General features: G+C 41.5%; 1 protein-coding gene across 1 annotated transcript in view; it reads left to right on the top strand.

The window, feature by feature from the left end:
- DSCAM (DS cell adhesion molecule) overlaps nt 1-16268 on the top strand; it is a 425587-nt gene that overhangs the window by 195878 nt on the left and 213441 nt on the right. The window contains exons 4-6 of the mRNA XM_090271008.1: nt 3834-3980; nt 10951-11229; nt 14569-14844. Coding sequence (XP_090127134.1) covers nt 3834-3980; nt 10951-11229; nt 14569-14844 — 702 coding nt within the window. The remainder of the gene's footprint in view (nt 1-3833; nt 3981-10950; nt 11230-14568; nt 14845-16268) is intronic.

The raw sequence follows: 16268 nt of genomic DNA, 5'->3' as shown, positions 1-16268 counted from the left end.
CTTGCGTGTTCCTACAACATTCCCAACTCTGTAAATGTCCCATTTTCTTTGGTGGTTTTATGTGTCTTGATAGAAATATCCCAGAAGTCCCTGGGCTCAGCTTCGCCAGACTGGCTGGACTGGTACTAAGCTGGGGGTTACTTTCAGCGGCTCTAACATACAAACTCATGTCACCTAACATTGGAGAACTGCTCCAGCATTTACTCCTAACCGTTTACTCTGAGTCTGTGTGGAGTTCTAACAGCTTCTGTATGACTGGTTTCCACCTCTCAGCGTCCCGAATGCATCACATCATGGGTGTGCTGATAGGAGTACTGACAGCAGAGAGAAATAACGGCCACTAGCTCGGGAGTGAAAGAGGGAGCAGGTAAACTATTCAAGGCGGAACCAGGGACTTAAACACCTGGGGACCGTTTACTGCATGCTGAGAAGCCATTCCTGTAGCAACTGAGCAGCATAGCTCAATAATCAGTGTCCCCAGTGATGACCCTGAATCCAAAAATCATTCACTGTTGTTCAGTTGACTGACTGGCGGTGTTTTTAACATGACGCAAAGTATGTACTATAATTCAGAAATGTTTTCATCTAAAGGGATAATAGTTTTCCAAGGGAAATAAAGTTACCTATACAATTTTGGGTTTGCACAGTTATACATTGCCAGACTGTTCTGGGTAGTAAAGGGGTGTGTGTGTGTGTGTGTGTGTGTGTGTGTGTGAGAGAGAGAGAGAGAGAGAATGTGTGTGCAGTTTATTAATATCAATGTTGATAATATCAATACTTTATATATTTTAGTATTTTTCTATTTTAATGGAAGCATCATTCTTCAATCCCATTTAACAGCCTGTTTAATTCAAATGATACAAAAGTCTTTCATGCTGTAAAGAAGGAAGTGGGGTGCTGTGGCAAGGATTCCTTGTCACCATGGAGCCAAGACAAATTTGCTGTGCCTTCGTTGTCCCTTGAGTTTCACGAGCCTTGGGAATTCAGACTTTACCCAAGGACCCTGGGCCTTTGTGGCCCTCCTGCTAACCAAAGGCTCCTATTCTTCATCCTAATTTTATGTTTTAACATGTTGATCGATCTTGAGGTGGGTTTCAGTGAGAGGTGAGGGGCTAGACAGAGGTAGTTCGAATTAAGTACAGTAATCAAGCAATGTCTTCTCCCTTCATGCGAATATCTCAGAAAATGTTTAAGACAGACAAGGCTCACGTTTTTCTGAAACATCGTGTCTCCAGAGAGTCTTATTTGCATGCTAAGTGAGTTTTTAAGAAAGGTTAGCTATTACAGAAGAGACGTGTGTGATGAGATTAAATGTGCCTGGAGAACAGAGCCCTCTCAGGCACCAGCGGGTTAATAAATACACGCAAGTCACTCCTGTGTCCCGTGCCGCTCCCAGCACCTCTGAGCAGCAGTCCGCGGAGTGCGCTCCACTTCCGTTTGCCACCACTGATGGCTTGTCAATGCTAAGGAAAATAATCCACATTAGAAAGGTGACAGAAATCAGATGCATAATATTTTTGTCCTTTTCTGTCACTATGCACCTTAAAGGAGCTGGTTATTACAGCATCATATAAGTATGCAAAATATACTGAAAGGGGAAAATTTCCAATTATACACAATATGTACTGGTTAGAAATGCTTGGTGCGTGATGCCACCTGACAAGTGGTAAAAAGTATTTTTAGTTACTTTCTTTTGAGGGAAGGATAAAGCAAAAATATCTGCAATGTATAGCATTTGCTTTTCCAGCTATTCTTATATTTAGTGTATTTATAGCATATTTTAAAATAAGTAACTGCATGGAATTGTTTAAAGAGTTAATTTAATATTACTTAAAGATATTTGAGACAATGTTTAATTTGTGTTCTTTGAAAAGCTTATGCTAGATCAGTATTTGTCTTATGATTTTTTCCTATCCAATTCCTTTTGAATTGCTCTTATGTTACATAAGAAATCATAAGCCCTTTTTATTTTATTTGAGCAAATACTCGATGAATAAGGTATAGCCTTTACAAGAAATAACCAAGGACTGTAGGATTTGTGTTCACAATGTAAATATTTGAGACCTAAAATCAACAAAGTCAAGATCCCTGGTAAATTCTGATTAAAATAAACCAAAAGATGTTTCAAATGAACCTAAGGAAAACAAATAATAAAAGAAGATGAATTGTAGGCATGTTAGTCTTTTCCCAAAGAGACAAAATCATATCCTCTTTCAAGTAAAATTGTATCAGGTGCAGAAATATTCCACAGGAAAGAGCCTAACAGTGGCAGGAAATATACTGAGGCACCCACAGCATAGGGGCAGCAACTCACTGCGAAGTTTATTCTTTTGCTGTTTTTTGGTTTATCATCAAATTATACTTGAACCATAAATATTAGCCACATTTTCAAAAGAAAAAAAAATCATCATTATCCTTTTTAAAGCAGCATGTGTATTTCTAAATGTTGGCCATTTCTGTACAACTAGAGTTTACAGGCAGAAATTGTTGCTGAACTCAGAGGATTCGTCCCCCTGCATGCATTAAAGCTTAGTCAAATCCAAACAGGAGTTTGCAGCCAAGAAAGTAAAGGTTTATTTTTAAGAAAATGGTGCCATGCCCGTGAGCTCATGCTCAAAGGCCTGGCTCCCAGTGGCTTTCAGAAGTTGGGTTCTGTAGGGGGAACATCATTAATCAGGGTGAATATGTGAATTCTAATCATCATTAGGGTCATGGTCGGTGCTAGGGATCATTGCATCTGGTCCTGATGTTGTCAGCCATAGAATCATTCTGTCTGGCTTCACCTGGATGTGGCTGGTGGGATCATTCTGTTTTCCTGGGTCCGGGGCTCAAACACAAATGAAGCTGGATGTTACCTTCCTCTGCGGTCGACAGACCCCAGGCTTTGTTCCTGAGATGATGTGACACAGACCACACCTGGTTATCCCGAGGGCTTAATGATTCAGGGAGTGGATGTGCAAGGGAGGGGTGCTCTGATGAGTCGGGGTGCTGGGCTGGAAGAGGCCAATTTGAATCAAAAGGAAAGAAGGAGAAAGGATCATTGAAGAAAAATGAGGCTCTATGTGGTTATAAAACCACATGTCACCTGTAAGAGAACACTGTGCCCTACGCTGATAAGGAGGAGAATGGCCGAGTGTGATGTTTTTCTCGCTCAGGTGAAAAATAGTCATTGTCAATTATCTGAATAGTAATTAAGAAATAGCATGAAATCTACATAATTTTACTGACCAATAACGCTCAAAATCCAGTGAAAAGTTAAAAAAAAAGAAATAGTAAAGTACTCTGAAACACTGAATATAAGAGGAATTGAGCTTTGTCTTAAAATGCAGCAGTAAGTGTTCATAATCATTATGGGGAAATCAGATAGTCTTTTCTGAGAAGTTTGTGGAATATTTTATTGCTTTATTTTTGTGCATTTATTGAACTACTTCAAACTGAGGCTAAAGTTTATATTTATACGAGGTAAAAATTTGAAAAAGATAGTTCATAGTCCCTTAATCTGTCACATGCTAAGAGAAAAGCGATGATCAGAGAAAATCTGCTAAATTAGTTACATACCAATTATATGCCAACTCTGTTGCTAAAATATAAATACATGACCTAGACCTAAAAAAAAAAAAAAAATTAATGACATTAAATCTTCTAAGTTTATATTTATTGTGTAAAATACTAAAAACTACTAATTTAGGCCATTGAAAATTTACAATAGTTTGGACCTTTGAATTAACACACACACCTATTATGAGCCTTTGTCTGAGGTTTCTCCAAGGGAAAAGAGTTACTCAGACTTTGCTTCTGTGATTCACTGGGCTGCCTTTGTTCCTCTCCCTCAGGATCTAGATTTCTCATCACATCCACGGGAGCCTTGTATATTAAAGATGTACAGAACGAAGATGGATTGTATAACTACCGCTGCGTCACACGGCACAGATACACGGGGGAGACACGGCAGAGCAATAGCGCCCGGCTCTTTGTATCAGGTAAGATCTCACCGGGCCTGTGCGTGCGGCTTCTGCTCTTCCTTCTGCCCGTGCGGCTTCTGCTCTTCCTTCTGCCCGTGTGGCTTCTGCTCTTCCTTCTGCCCGTACGAGTTCTGCTCTTCCTTCTGCCCGTGTGGCTTCTGCTCTTCCTTCTGACCATGCGGCTTCTGCTCTTCCTTCTGCCCGTGCGGCTTCTGCTCTTCCTTCTGCCCGTGTGGCTTCTGCTCTTCCTTCTGCCCTGAGATGGCTCAACGCACGTTGCCAAATTCATGGCTCAAATGAAGCCTTTGGTTTTCCCCCAAAATATTATCAACTGCACGGGGTTTTTTTTTAACCAATACCAATACAATACAGTACAAATATAGATATTCCAAGTGAAGCCATTTCATACTTTGGTGAAGTTCTAAATTCCTTTGGCCCAATATGGCTTCTCTTTGGAAGACAACACCTTGGGGTACATATTTGTGTGATCTGTCATTGGCACTGCCAACCAGCACCACCATGCCTCCCACCCAGCAGAACTGAGGGTGAGGAGCAGGGTCATAGAGAACATACCTCTTAGTCCACAGATGACGCCTCCAATGTTGGGGAGGTTGCCATATTTAAAGGTAAAGGGATATTCATGTCCTCCCATGCCCTTCCAGGATTATTCTTTTTTAGAAAATTTATTTATTGTTTTTTCTATTACAGTTGTCCCACCTTTTCCCCCATTGCTCCCCCTGCACCCCACATACCCCTTCTCCCACAGTCAATCCCCACCCCATTGTCCATATCCATGGGTCTTTCATGCTGGTTCCTTGACTAGACCCTTTCCCTTCTTTCCCCCCTTCTCTCCACCCCACTCCCCCTTGGTAACTGTTAGCCTGCTCCTTGTTTACATGCCTCTGGTTCTATTTTGCTCATTTGTTTGTGTTGTTTGTTAGTGTCCTGTATTAGGTGACATCATACGGTATTTGTCTTTCATTGCCTGGCTTATTTCCCTAAGCATAATTCTCTCAAGTTCCATCCATGTTGTTGCAAATGGTAAGAGTTCCTTCGTTCTTTCTGCTGCACAGTAATCCAGCAATTCCATGGCCAGAGTTTCTTGAGTGAGGAAATCTTAGAACAGTTGTGTCCCCTCTGATAAGCATGCCAGTTTTGTGCTTTCTTTGATGGGATTTATCCTTTGAGAAAATATCAATCTTTTGCATAATCTTCACAATCGGCTTGTTACTGGTCCATCTGCTGAGCAAATAAGCATGCTGTGATGCGTTAGAGCTTCATGGAGCAATCTAGACATGTGAAACGTCTATTTCAGAATTAGAAAATCAAATGCTATATGAATGACCTTTGCCCTATAGAATGTAAAAATACTCTGTGCAATGCATACCTTAATTTTGTTGGTAGCGATGCTTTGAGAGGGAGAAGTGATAGAAAGTTATTCAACATTGGGGGGTAATTAAAACCATTGCCTCCCGGACACGCACTGATTGTCCTTGATAATGGTCTCTTTGGATTCCCCTTCCCCATGCCCCTCGGTATAACCATAGCCCACCTGTTTTCTAAGCTACAGCGCAAAAAAAAAAAACTGCACAATTAAGTGATGTCTCCATAGAACTTGAACGTATTTTTTCTTACCTGTTCTTTCATGTCAGCGGCTGCTCTCTCCCTCCTTACAGTTATTACGTCTGTTAAGGAGAGTTGTTCATGCTGAAACATGAGAAGAGTGAGTGCAGATTACTTCTCTAAAATCCTAAGTTTTCAAAGAAGAGATAAATGCATTTCATTTTAAATTAGATTTACATTTATTTTTTAAAATGTGCTCATGGTGTACACATGCTTATGGTGGAGACGTATTAATAGCAATATTTTTAATGACCCCAAACTTCTACTGAAATTAAAACAACAAATTGAATGATCAAAGAAAAGGCACATGGATAACACTTCCAACAAAACGGGGTGGTGGAAGTCCCCAAACACTCTTGGGTGGGTGTGGACAAACTACTGACAGCAGTAGGACCGGGGTGACAGCAGCCAAGTTGCAGAAGCAGTAGGTTGTGGAAAGACCTATTGGAACTACTATATATTCGCGGAACTGCAAAATAAACAACAATGCTCCTCCCCCAAAGCAGAGGACAAGCTTTCAAGGGGAAACCTGGGAAAATGTGTCTAAGAATGACCCCAGCCCGTAGGTAGACCTGCATGAACTCTGAGCTGCAGATGAGAGCGAAGGGCTGTACTTGGTAGTGGCGGTCTAGGTCCTCACAGACACTGGAGGTATTCGGAAAATGCTCCTTTTCGAAGAGCAGAGACTCACCCTGAGGGAAACGGCTGGATTTAGAAACCAAGTTAGCTGGAGAGAATGCTAACAGTGACAGAGAGAGAAGGCGCTGGCAGCGTGGAGGCTCCAGCGGAATTCCGTCTTATATAATGAAAAGGCAAGAGTACTGCCTCAGAGGGCGAGTAGCAGAGCGCTCTAGGAAGCACATGTCTAGAGGTGGGACCCTCCCAAAGCAGGTGTAGCTCTGACAAACGCGCTAAGTTTTTTAGTTTTTTAGTAGTAATATCAAGGGGAAAAGCTGGGAAAGCTTTTCATCCTCTCCTGCAAGAAGCTTCTCCTAATTAACAAAGAACCCCATCTCATTTTAAAATGGAACAAAAGGAAAAAAAGGTTTAACCTCCCACAACTTCATTACAAGAAGAAAAATGAAAATGAATCTAATAATGCTTTGACAATTAGAAGTAATTTTTAAAACTGTCTACACATCATATGAAAACTGTAATTTAGTATTTGAAAATGGTTTAACACTTTGAAAGAGCAGCATAATTCAGAAATCAAGTTCATAAATAAAATGGCCAAATAGCAAGAACCTGTGACATAATAAAATGGTGTAAGTTAAAATTATTAAAAATATAGTCATAAAATTAAAGTTAGAAGGAATACAGCAGAGAATACCCGCAATGGAAAGTGTAATGTGGGAGTAAAGACCAATAAATAAATATGTGCAGAAAATCAAACAACTAAGGTAAAAGGGTTGGTGGAAAAATATGTAGGTGACAGGCAAAGATGATAAAACACGTGTATAATTAGAGTCTTTTAAGAAGAAAACCAAACAGTAGATCGAAATATGTATTTAAGTAATAATTCAAGGACATTTCCTGTAATTGAAGAATACGTAATTACTTCATATTGAGGTGACGCACTGATGCCTGAGAAAATGGACCCAAAATAGTCAACATGCAACATCGCCTAATAAACTTATGAACTGTAAATATTAAGACTAAATCATTTGAGCGCCCAGAGAATAAGTTCAAGTTTTTTATAAGGGAAATATGCAAATAGATTCATGAAATAGATAGAAAACGGATTAAAAACAGTAAAAGAAATAGTAAACATGTCTTCTTCAAAAAATTGATCAGAGTAGGCTAACTTTTTGAAAAATAGTTTTATCGAGATTTAATTTACCAGTTATAGACTTTGCACATTTTAAGCATACGATTCAATCATCTCAGTAAAATGTATAGAGTTGTACAACTATTACTGTAATTCAATTTTATAACATCGCATCATTCAGAAAGATCCCTGCTGTGCACTTGCAGTCAATTCTAATTCCCATCCCCAGCTGCAGGCAGCCACTAACCCGCTGTTTCTGCAGGCTTGCATTTCCTGCATAATTTATATAAACTGAATCGTGTAATATGTCGCCGTGTATCACGCTCCTTTAGCAAAACCCTTTGAGGTTCATCCGTACTGTAACATGTATCAGTATTAGCTCTTTTATTGCTGAGTTGTCGTTCATTTTATGTACCTATACATTTTGTTTATCTCTTTGCTAAACGATGGACACTTGGATTATTTTCAGTTTTTAGCTCATAAATAAGCATGCTGTGAACATTTGTGTACGAGTCCTTGAGTGAGCATAGGCGTTCGTTGGTCTAGGGTAGATATCTCAGAGGGGGCTTTGGGGCGTAAGGGTAAATTGAAATTTAACGTTTTAAGCAATGGCCACACTGTGCTCCAAAGGGGCTGCCCCATGTACGGTTCCATCAGCGCCGCAGGAGAGCTCCAGTTTCTGCTCCCCTCCTCGCCCCCACTTCCTGTTCGCTTCTTATCACAGCCATGCTAGTGGATGTAAAGCGATACCTCTTTGTGGTTTTAATTGGCATCCCTACTGGCTGATGATACTGAGCATTTTCTCATGCGTTTATTATATTAGTCATTTGTCTCTGGTGATAGATCTAATCAAATATATTGTTCATTTTTAAATTGGATCGTTCTGTATATTTTTGGGGTGTAAGTCCTTTAGCAGAAATATAATTTGAAAATATGTTTTTGCAGTATGTTGCTTCTTTTTCTTTCTTTTTTTTTTAATAGTGCCTTGATGAAGTTCAAAATATTGAATTTCTTTTTTTTTTTTTTTTTTTGGGCCGCTTTTGTTTGTGGTGTTGTGTCTAAGAATTCTATCAAATCCAAGGTCATGAAGTTTTTTTTCCCAATCTTTTCTTCTAAAAGTTTTATAGCTTTAGCACTCACATTTAGATCTATGATCCATTTTGTGTTAATATTTGTAAGTGGTGCGAGCAAAGCCTCTAAGTTTTTCTTTTAAATATGGATACCATTCGTCCCGTCCAGTCTTGGGAACAAGTCATTAGAATTATACAGCACTATCTGGAACATATTTGAGAAATTTCTCTCAGTAATTAGCTTTGGGCAGAATTAAAAATTAAGTGTTATCATTGAGGGTTTTTTTGTTTGTTTGTTTGTTTGTTTTTTATGGCTAACATTGGAAGCGAGAATCTTTTGTTTCCTGAGATTGTGGACTTGTCCTGCAAAGCATTTTTATGAGCCACCCTGACAAACGGGGGTGACACTTGTATGTGTCACCTCTCCTACCCTAAATCCAACCCCTCCTCTAAGCAAAATGACAGATTTTGTGTTTAGTCCATATGAAAGCAGCTTGTTCGTTAAAACATCACTTTTTGAAGTTTGTCTGTAATTTCCTTCAGGAGGTGGAATGAAGCCTCAGGTCTGTGCCAGGAAGGGCTGCGTGTCTGGTATGGTGGCCTTTTATGTCCCTAATCCCTGCAGAGCCCCACCGTCTAACAAGTGCGTGACTGTCATTACGGAATACAGAATCCTTCCACTCATGAAGGGTGGAACTTGGGGAGAGTCCTGGAAGCTCCCTCCCAGATTCCTTAGCAGATAATTTAGGTCCCTCATCGTATCCCATGGAACATTCACATCATTCTCCTAAGGCACCAGAGAACAAACGGAGCTGCAGGCTGGTTGAGGATTTCTGGCTCTGTGGTTGCCACTGAAAGCCAGGGAAGTGACAGCTGATTCTGTCCTTTTCATCCGTGCCTGCTGTCTGCCCCCCAGTGGCTGACGACAGAATCTCAGCATGTTAAAGAGATCTTTCTAGAAGGTTCTTACTGGATAAGCAGGAGGATACCCAGGTCTTTGCTTAGTCGTAACACTTTCCTGACTAAGACAACGATACTTCAGTGTCAGGAGTCCACATCTGTTTTGTGATGTCCTTGCAGAGGCCAGTGTGGCTGCTCATGCCGTCCTGAACAGGAAGGTTTAGAAGAGAGAGCAAGTCAGGGTCGTTGAGTTTTATTTTAAACATCCCATCAGGGATCTCTGTTTTACACTCTTCCTGGTTATCCCTGAGAGCATCCCTGTCCCCAAGCAAGCTTGGACATTGAGCTGAGTGGTTTTCATGCCCCAGATCTTGAGAAGGTTTTGTCCTTTTCTGTATTTAGCTCAAGACTATAATGCAGGCCAAGCATTACTTGGTAGAAGAGCTAATTATACATTGTAAGTTACTAATAACAGGGTAATATTACAATTGATAATCTGGAACAGTGGTTCTCAACCTTCCTAATGCCGCGACCCTTTAATACAGTTCCTCATGCTGTGGTGACCCCCAACCATAAAATTATTTTCGTTGCTACTTCCTAACTGTAATTTTGCTACTGTTATGAATCGTCATGTAAATACCTGATATGCAGGATGTATTTTCACTGTTACATATTGGACATAATTAAAGCATAGTGATTAATCACAAAAACAATATGTAATTATATATGCGTTTTCCGATGGTCTTAGGCGACCTCTGTGAAAGGGTTGCTTGACCCCCAAAGGGGTCGCAACCCACAGGTTGAGAACTGCTGATCTGGAAGCTTCTTTATTGTTGTAACCATTTAATTTTTGCTGATCTTGCTTGCCTTCATTCCTTCACCTCCACTCAGATATGACCTGCCCAGACAGCTTGCCCATCAAGACCGCTCCTAAAGCCCCCTCACTCCACCCCCACCATGTTCACCCTCCCTCACACGGCCATCCCATTTATTCCCTTCACTGCACTTACTGCAGGCTAAACTCCCTTTGCGTACTGTTTACGAATACATTTCCTGCTGCCCTCACTCACACCACCCAACTACAATATAAACTCCGTGAGGGCATCCCTGCCTGTCTTGTTCACCAGGGTGTCTCCAATGCCTAACGCTGGGCTGGTTCTGGACTTGGAAGTTCCAACAATATTCATGAAATAAATAAATGAAACACTTCCAAATTTAATGACTGTAAAACTCTCCTTTGTGACATAAAGTATACTAATGTTAAACAACTACTGTGTCTGTGACTGTCACTCTCTTGAAAGGGGAAGTCCAATATTTCCTGGTTATAAAAGCACCCAATTCTTGGCCTGAGGGGGCAACTCCTATTGAAGTATGATGATTCTGAAGTCCTTAGTGTTTAGTAGGGGATAAAAGGCAGAACCTTTTCTGCTTAAAACGCTTACAATTTCTGAACATAAGGAACTTATATAGATGAGACTTTTTTTCTGTTCCTATACAAAACCTTAAAGATCTGTATCCATAGTTGGTATGACGTATAGAATTTCAATTAGACACGAGGCCCTGTGATTCTAACTGATGGCTTCAGCTTCTCCTTCAGTGCATCTAAGAGTTTTTCTTCTTTCTGCAGACCCAGCGAACTCGGCCCCATCCATACTGGACGGGTTTGATCATCGCAAAGCCATGGCAGGGCAGCGTGTGGAGCTGCCTTGCAAAGCGCTTGGGCATCCTGAGCCAGATTACCGCTGGCTGAAAGACAACATGCCCTTGGAACTTTCTGGAAGGTTCCAGAAGACCGTGACGGGGCTGCTCATTGAGAACACTCGTCCCTTGGACTCGGGCAGCTATGTATGTGAAGTGTCCAACAGATATGGAACCGCGAAGGTGATAGGCCGCCTGTACGTGAAACGTAAGTTGGATGGTAACTTGCCACGGGGGTGCTGGCTGCCATGGATGGAGCTCTTGTGACAAGCTGGCTTTCTCTGTAGCGTTCCATCGGTCATCACAACAGTCCTGCTGAGACCAGTTGCACAAGGTTACACAGCTGGAGAGTTCGGAGTTTAGAATTGAATTCAGATCTGTTTGAGTTCCATTCCCAAAATTCCGACATCCCCGTTAGCCCCCAGGATGCATGCCCATGATAACATTACCGAACCGTTGAATCAGGAAGGGCCCAGCCTCTCTGAAAATCGACAGAGGAGGAGGGGTGGGACTGTCCTCTCACACAATCAGGCCACAGTGCTTATCCTTGGCCTGCTTCCAGATGCTGCTTTAAATTCCTAAATGGGGCTCTAACCAGCAGAAATCTCGGGCTGTAAATTATTCAAATATTGGATGTGGACTCAATATTATGGATCACTGAGTGCAAGTATGGTGGATGTATGGAATCTCCAGGTCACGTGAGGGGACTGGCTTGAGGAGTGCGTGCAGTGTCCGGGGCAGACTCGGAGGAGAAAGGGCTGTGATCACAGTGGGGAGCATTAATCTCGCTGAACACCTTCAGTTCGGCTCCCACCGAAACCAAATCACAATAAGTTACCCAAGATCACATGGCAGGAGGGAGCAGCGGAACTTGGGTCCCAGTAGATGGCTCTTAGTTGCCAGTACAAAATGTAATATATATCTAATTTGATGACCTTAACTGAAGAAACTAAACCACATGGGTCTGATACTAAAAGGGAGGCATTTTCTCACCCTGGCTTTTCCCCAGTCCCTGCCTGTCTGTGGCAGTGCTCTTCAATGTCACCCTAAGTGTGGACTGCTTTAGCACAATCCCAGCCCAGGTGAATATATTTCAAGTAAATATCCCAGTGACTTTCTGGATCCAGCAGCCCAGGGTGAGTCCCACAACTAGCACTCCAACCTGCTTAGGCTGGGGTTAGAAAAGAATGGAACTTAATGCTGGCACAGTTACATTTCTGTTGCTGAGGAACCTGAAATAATGAAGCATTGTGTAAAAACATGTTTTATGCCTCCCTATTGGCTGTTGAATAAAGCTTATCTCTTAGGAGATTGTGGAAAGTATCCCAAGTGAACCTGCCTGGTCATATTTCCCATAGTTTTGCTTCAAAAAGAATCTACACCTGCTGAATCTCCCCTCTTCCTGTTCCCTGAACAAACCCATTATCTTCCTGATTACAAGTCACGTTGCTCCCTCCACCTCGAAGATGGGTTCCAAATATGTGAATGTCTGAAACTTCCCATCTTTCTAAGTGCGTTGCAATGCCCTTCCCCAAAGCTGTCCCCGACCCCCATCTTCTACTCAGCTCAGAGTATTTTATTGCTTTCTCTGTAAAAAGCATTGGCCACTCTCTACATTTTTAAAGCCATTTGTGGGAAAGGCTTCATTCTGAGTGTACGTTTGCATCATTGACCCTGCCACGTTTGGACAGGTTCTCAAAGACTTCTAGAATGTTCCCATTCTCCCTTCTGACTGCTCCTTTGTTTTCTCCCTCTTCTCTTGACAGAAAGCACTCTCTTGGGCTCCAGATCTCTATTTGATCTCTTCTCTTCCTTTGGTGTTCTCTGTTATTCTTCTGGCTTCAAGTTCCTCCCCTCTGGAAAGAGCCCTGAATATAAATGTGGATCCTCTGCTTTTTTTTTTTTTTTTTTTTTTTTTTGAGTGACAGTGCACTCTGTCTCCCAATTTTCTATCCAATGTGTAGCTGGCACTTCCAAAGAGCAATGTCACAAACCAAACGCTCCATCACCTCTACCTTGTAAATGGCTCTCCTCAATATTCCAGACATCTACCCACCTTGGGCCACCTCCCAAGGCAAAGTTTAAATCCTTGATCATTTTAAAGCTTTCTTCATCTATGTCCAAGTCCTGCCAAATCCTCGAGATTGAATCTCAGTGCTTCTCAGCTGTGGTGTCCACCTACACCCTGTCTCAGATGGAGCCTCAACTCCTTATTTGCGAAGCCTCCTCACTGACCATGGTTTCCACTCTTGTCTGTCCAACACAGCAGGAGCAATCCAGTCCCCTAACAATGTGCTTGACTGTACTTCTTAAAGTTCTTAAAGTCCTCTCCAGCTTTCTTTAGTTCTCGCTCAATTAGTTCTAAAATATGGAGGCTCTTTTCCGTCTTCTCCCCAATGGCCTTTGTCCCTTTTCTTCTGCTCTTCCCCTGAAGAGACCCTGTGGGGCATCCAAAGGGATCAAGAGCTTTCCTGCAGCGTGGCTGCGCTTTGTGTCCCAGTTCACAGACCCCAGTCTCTGCAACGGCTCCTGGCTGCAGCTCTACCCATGCTTGCTAGCTGAGGACTTTGTGTTGATCCCCTGCCACATATTATATGTCTCTGTTAGACTTTTTTGGTTACTAAATTCATTCTCGCGTTTGTCTTATCCACTGAGAAGCCTAAGTTCCTTGGAACCAAAGACTTCACAGTATGGTGACAAGAACAGTATGAATAACTGGGGTAAAAAAACTTGTTTTTGCTATTTACCTGTTGAGTGGATTTGGTTAATTATTTTTTCTGAATAACCATGTCCTCTTCGGCAAAATAGAAATGACACAAAACTTGCAGGGTTATGGGAAGACTGACTTAAATAATGTGCCAAAGGTGTTTGCTAACTTGATGGCACAGGCTCGTTGTCTCACAGATGTTGTTCATTTCTGTCTTATCTGTGATTTTAATCCCATCCTTGGTATACAGCAGATGCTCAATAAAAGATGTTCAGTTGGGTTTGTTGAATGAAAACATAAGAAGTCAAGGATGAGGTTTCCAACCCTCTCCAAACCAGTGAGCGTCATTGTAAACAAACAAACAGCAACAAGAACAAACACCCTGCTTCCTGGTCTCAGGCTGTTTCCTTACAGCTGATATTGGCCCTGGTTAGGCCACATAAGGGATGTGAGTGAGCACATGTGTGTGTGAGAGAATGGCCCAGAGCAAACCCACCTTCCACCTTGAGACAAGGCAAATAGGATTTAAGTATTAAAATATTTCTGCGTGTCCTAGTAACCAACACAATGCATTTCTTATTGTCAGTGGGTTAACACTCACCCGTATTTGGTGAGAAGGCAATTTGACCAACATTCGTCTGTTTGCTTCATAGAGAAGGCCAGAAAAACATAGCAGAGGGTGCTTCCACACAAATTGTCCCGCCCTGACATAATCCTGAGTATAAGGACTTACGTAGTGGGTTCGCAGTGATGGACTTGCCTTGTCCAACATGCTGTTGGAATGCTGTCTACATGTGTGATATTTTGACCTTCTTTGTTTTCTCTTACCCAAACCTGCAGAGCCTCTGAAAGCTACCATCAGCCCCAGGAAAGTTAAAAGCAGCGTGGGTAGCCAGGTTTCCTTGTCCTGCAGCGTGACAGGAAATGAGGACCAGGAACTCTCCTGGTACCGAAATGGTGAAATCCTCAACCCTGGAAAAAATGTGAGGATCACAGGGATCAACCACGAAAACCTTATAATGGATCACATGGTCAAAAGTGACGGGGGCGCGTACCAGTGCTTTGTGCGCAAGGATAAGCTGTCCGCTCAAGACTTTGTGCAGGTGGTCCTTGAAGGTCAGTGGGCCTCGTGAAGGTCAGGGTGCGGCCGAAAAGGAGCCCAAACCCGCAGCACTCAGAGAGAAGAATCAAGGGTGAAAAGGGCTGAGAGCTCCCAGTTCTATACCTGTCTGATCTTTCTTTATCTGTCTGACCTTCCTACCTATCTGTGCCTTTCTATCTATATGACCGGCTAATAACTCTACATTAATTTTTCAAGGTAAATCAGGCAAATGAAAGAGTAGGTCCTGACGGAATGAAAATTGTACATGGTAGAAGTAACATAAGTAATGTAATTTCACATAAAGTGAATTAACATAAATGTTGCTCATGCACATGTTTAAACTTCCTTGCCAGAATACAGACCTCTTGAAACTTTGAGACTTCCGGTTTGGTTGACAATTCACCATCCTCTAGGCCAGGGTTTCTCAATGATGCTCCTTTGGGGGGCTGTTAAATTTTTGCAACACCTCTGGCCTCTGCACGCTAGATGCCAGTAGCACCTTTCTATGAATTGAGACAGCCAGAAATGTCTCCAGAGGTTGCCACATGTTGTGGGGGGGTTCAAAGTAGCCCCATGTTGAGAAGCACAACTTTAGAGGCAAAATGAAGGGCAGTATCTCAACATTATGCTTGAAGGAGTGAAAAATGGCATCTGGCTTGTGGGGTTGTCCCTATTTGGGTCCAAATAGTCAAAGATTTAGGTGAATGGAATTTCTGAGGAATTCCCTTGTGGTATATTAATAGGTTTTAGATATGTTTTGTTTTTGTTGTTGTTTATTTAACTGTCTGTTGCCTACTTGCATCTCCAAGCTTATTGATCAGCCAGGGAAAGAAGCTATTAAAGTAACATTCAAGAGACATTTGCTTATCACCAGATAATTGTACAAGCCTTTATCTTTATATTTGTGTGTCGTAATGGTGTCTTTATATATAATTAAATTTTTTTTCTGTTATTAATTTATAAAATAATTACATGATTTTCATGTATTCTAAAAAGAAAAAATAAAATCCTTTTATGTATGAAAATAAGTTTATATCTTGGTGCTAAAAGGATATTTCTGTAATTTCTGTTTTAACCTTAGTCAAGTTTTAAAGAATAAATAGGCTTAGAATGACATTCTTATTTTGATTCAAGCATTTACTTGCAGGCAATGAGTTTTTTAAAGCAGAGATGAAATTAGCTGATGGCACGAAACTCATATTAAATGCCTGACACTGTTCCACATAATAATTAAGTGCAGAAAGTAATCAATTTGTACAGAGCTGGATTGTTAATGATGATGCACTGTAGTCCTTACATAGTTGCTATTTTTAAACTCTTTGTAGAAAAGGGAGAGATTACCTTTCTAGGCCTAGTTACCGTGGCAACCATCTCACGTGCCTAAGAAAACCTAAAGAGCATATTGATAATCCATAATGATGTCGAAAGGGTTCAGTTA

The sequence above is a fragment of the Furipterus horrens genome, unplaced genomic scaffold (assembly GCF_987537825.1).
Source record: "Furipterus horrens unplaced genomic scaffold, mFurHor1.1.pri manual_scaffold_1, whole genome shotgun sequence".
NCBI classification, from domain to species: Eukaryota; Metazoa; Chordata; class Mammalia; order Chiroptera; family Furipteridae; genus Furipterus; species Furipterus horrens.
This window is presented reverse-complemented; position numbering and strand designations above follow the sequence as displayed.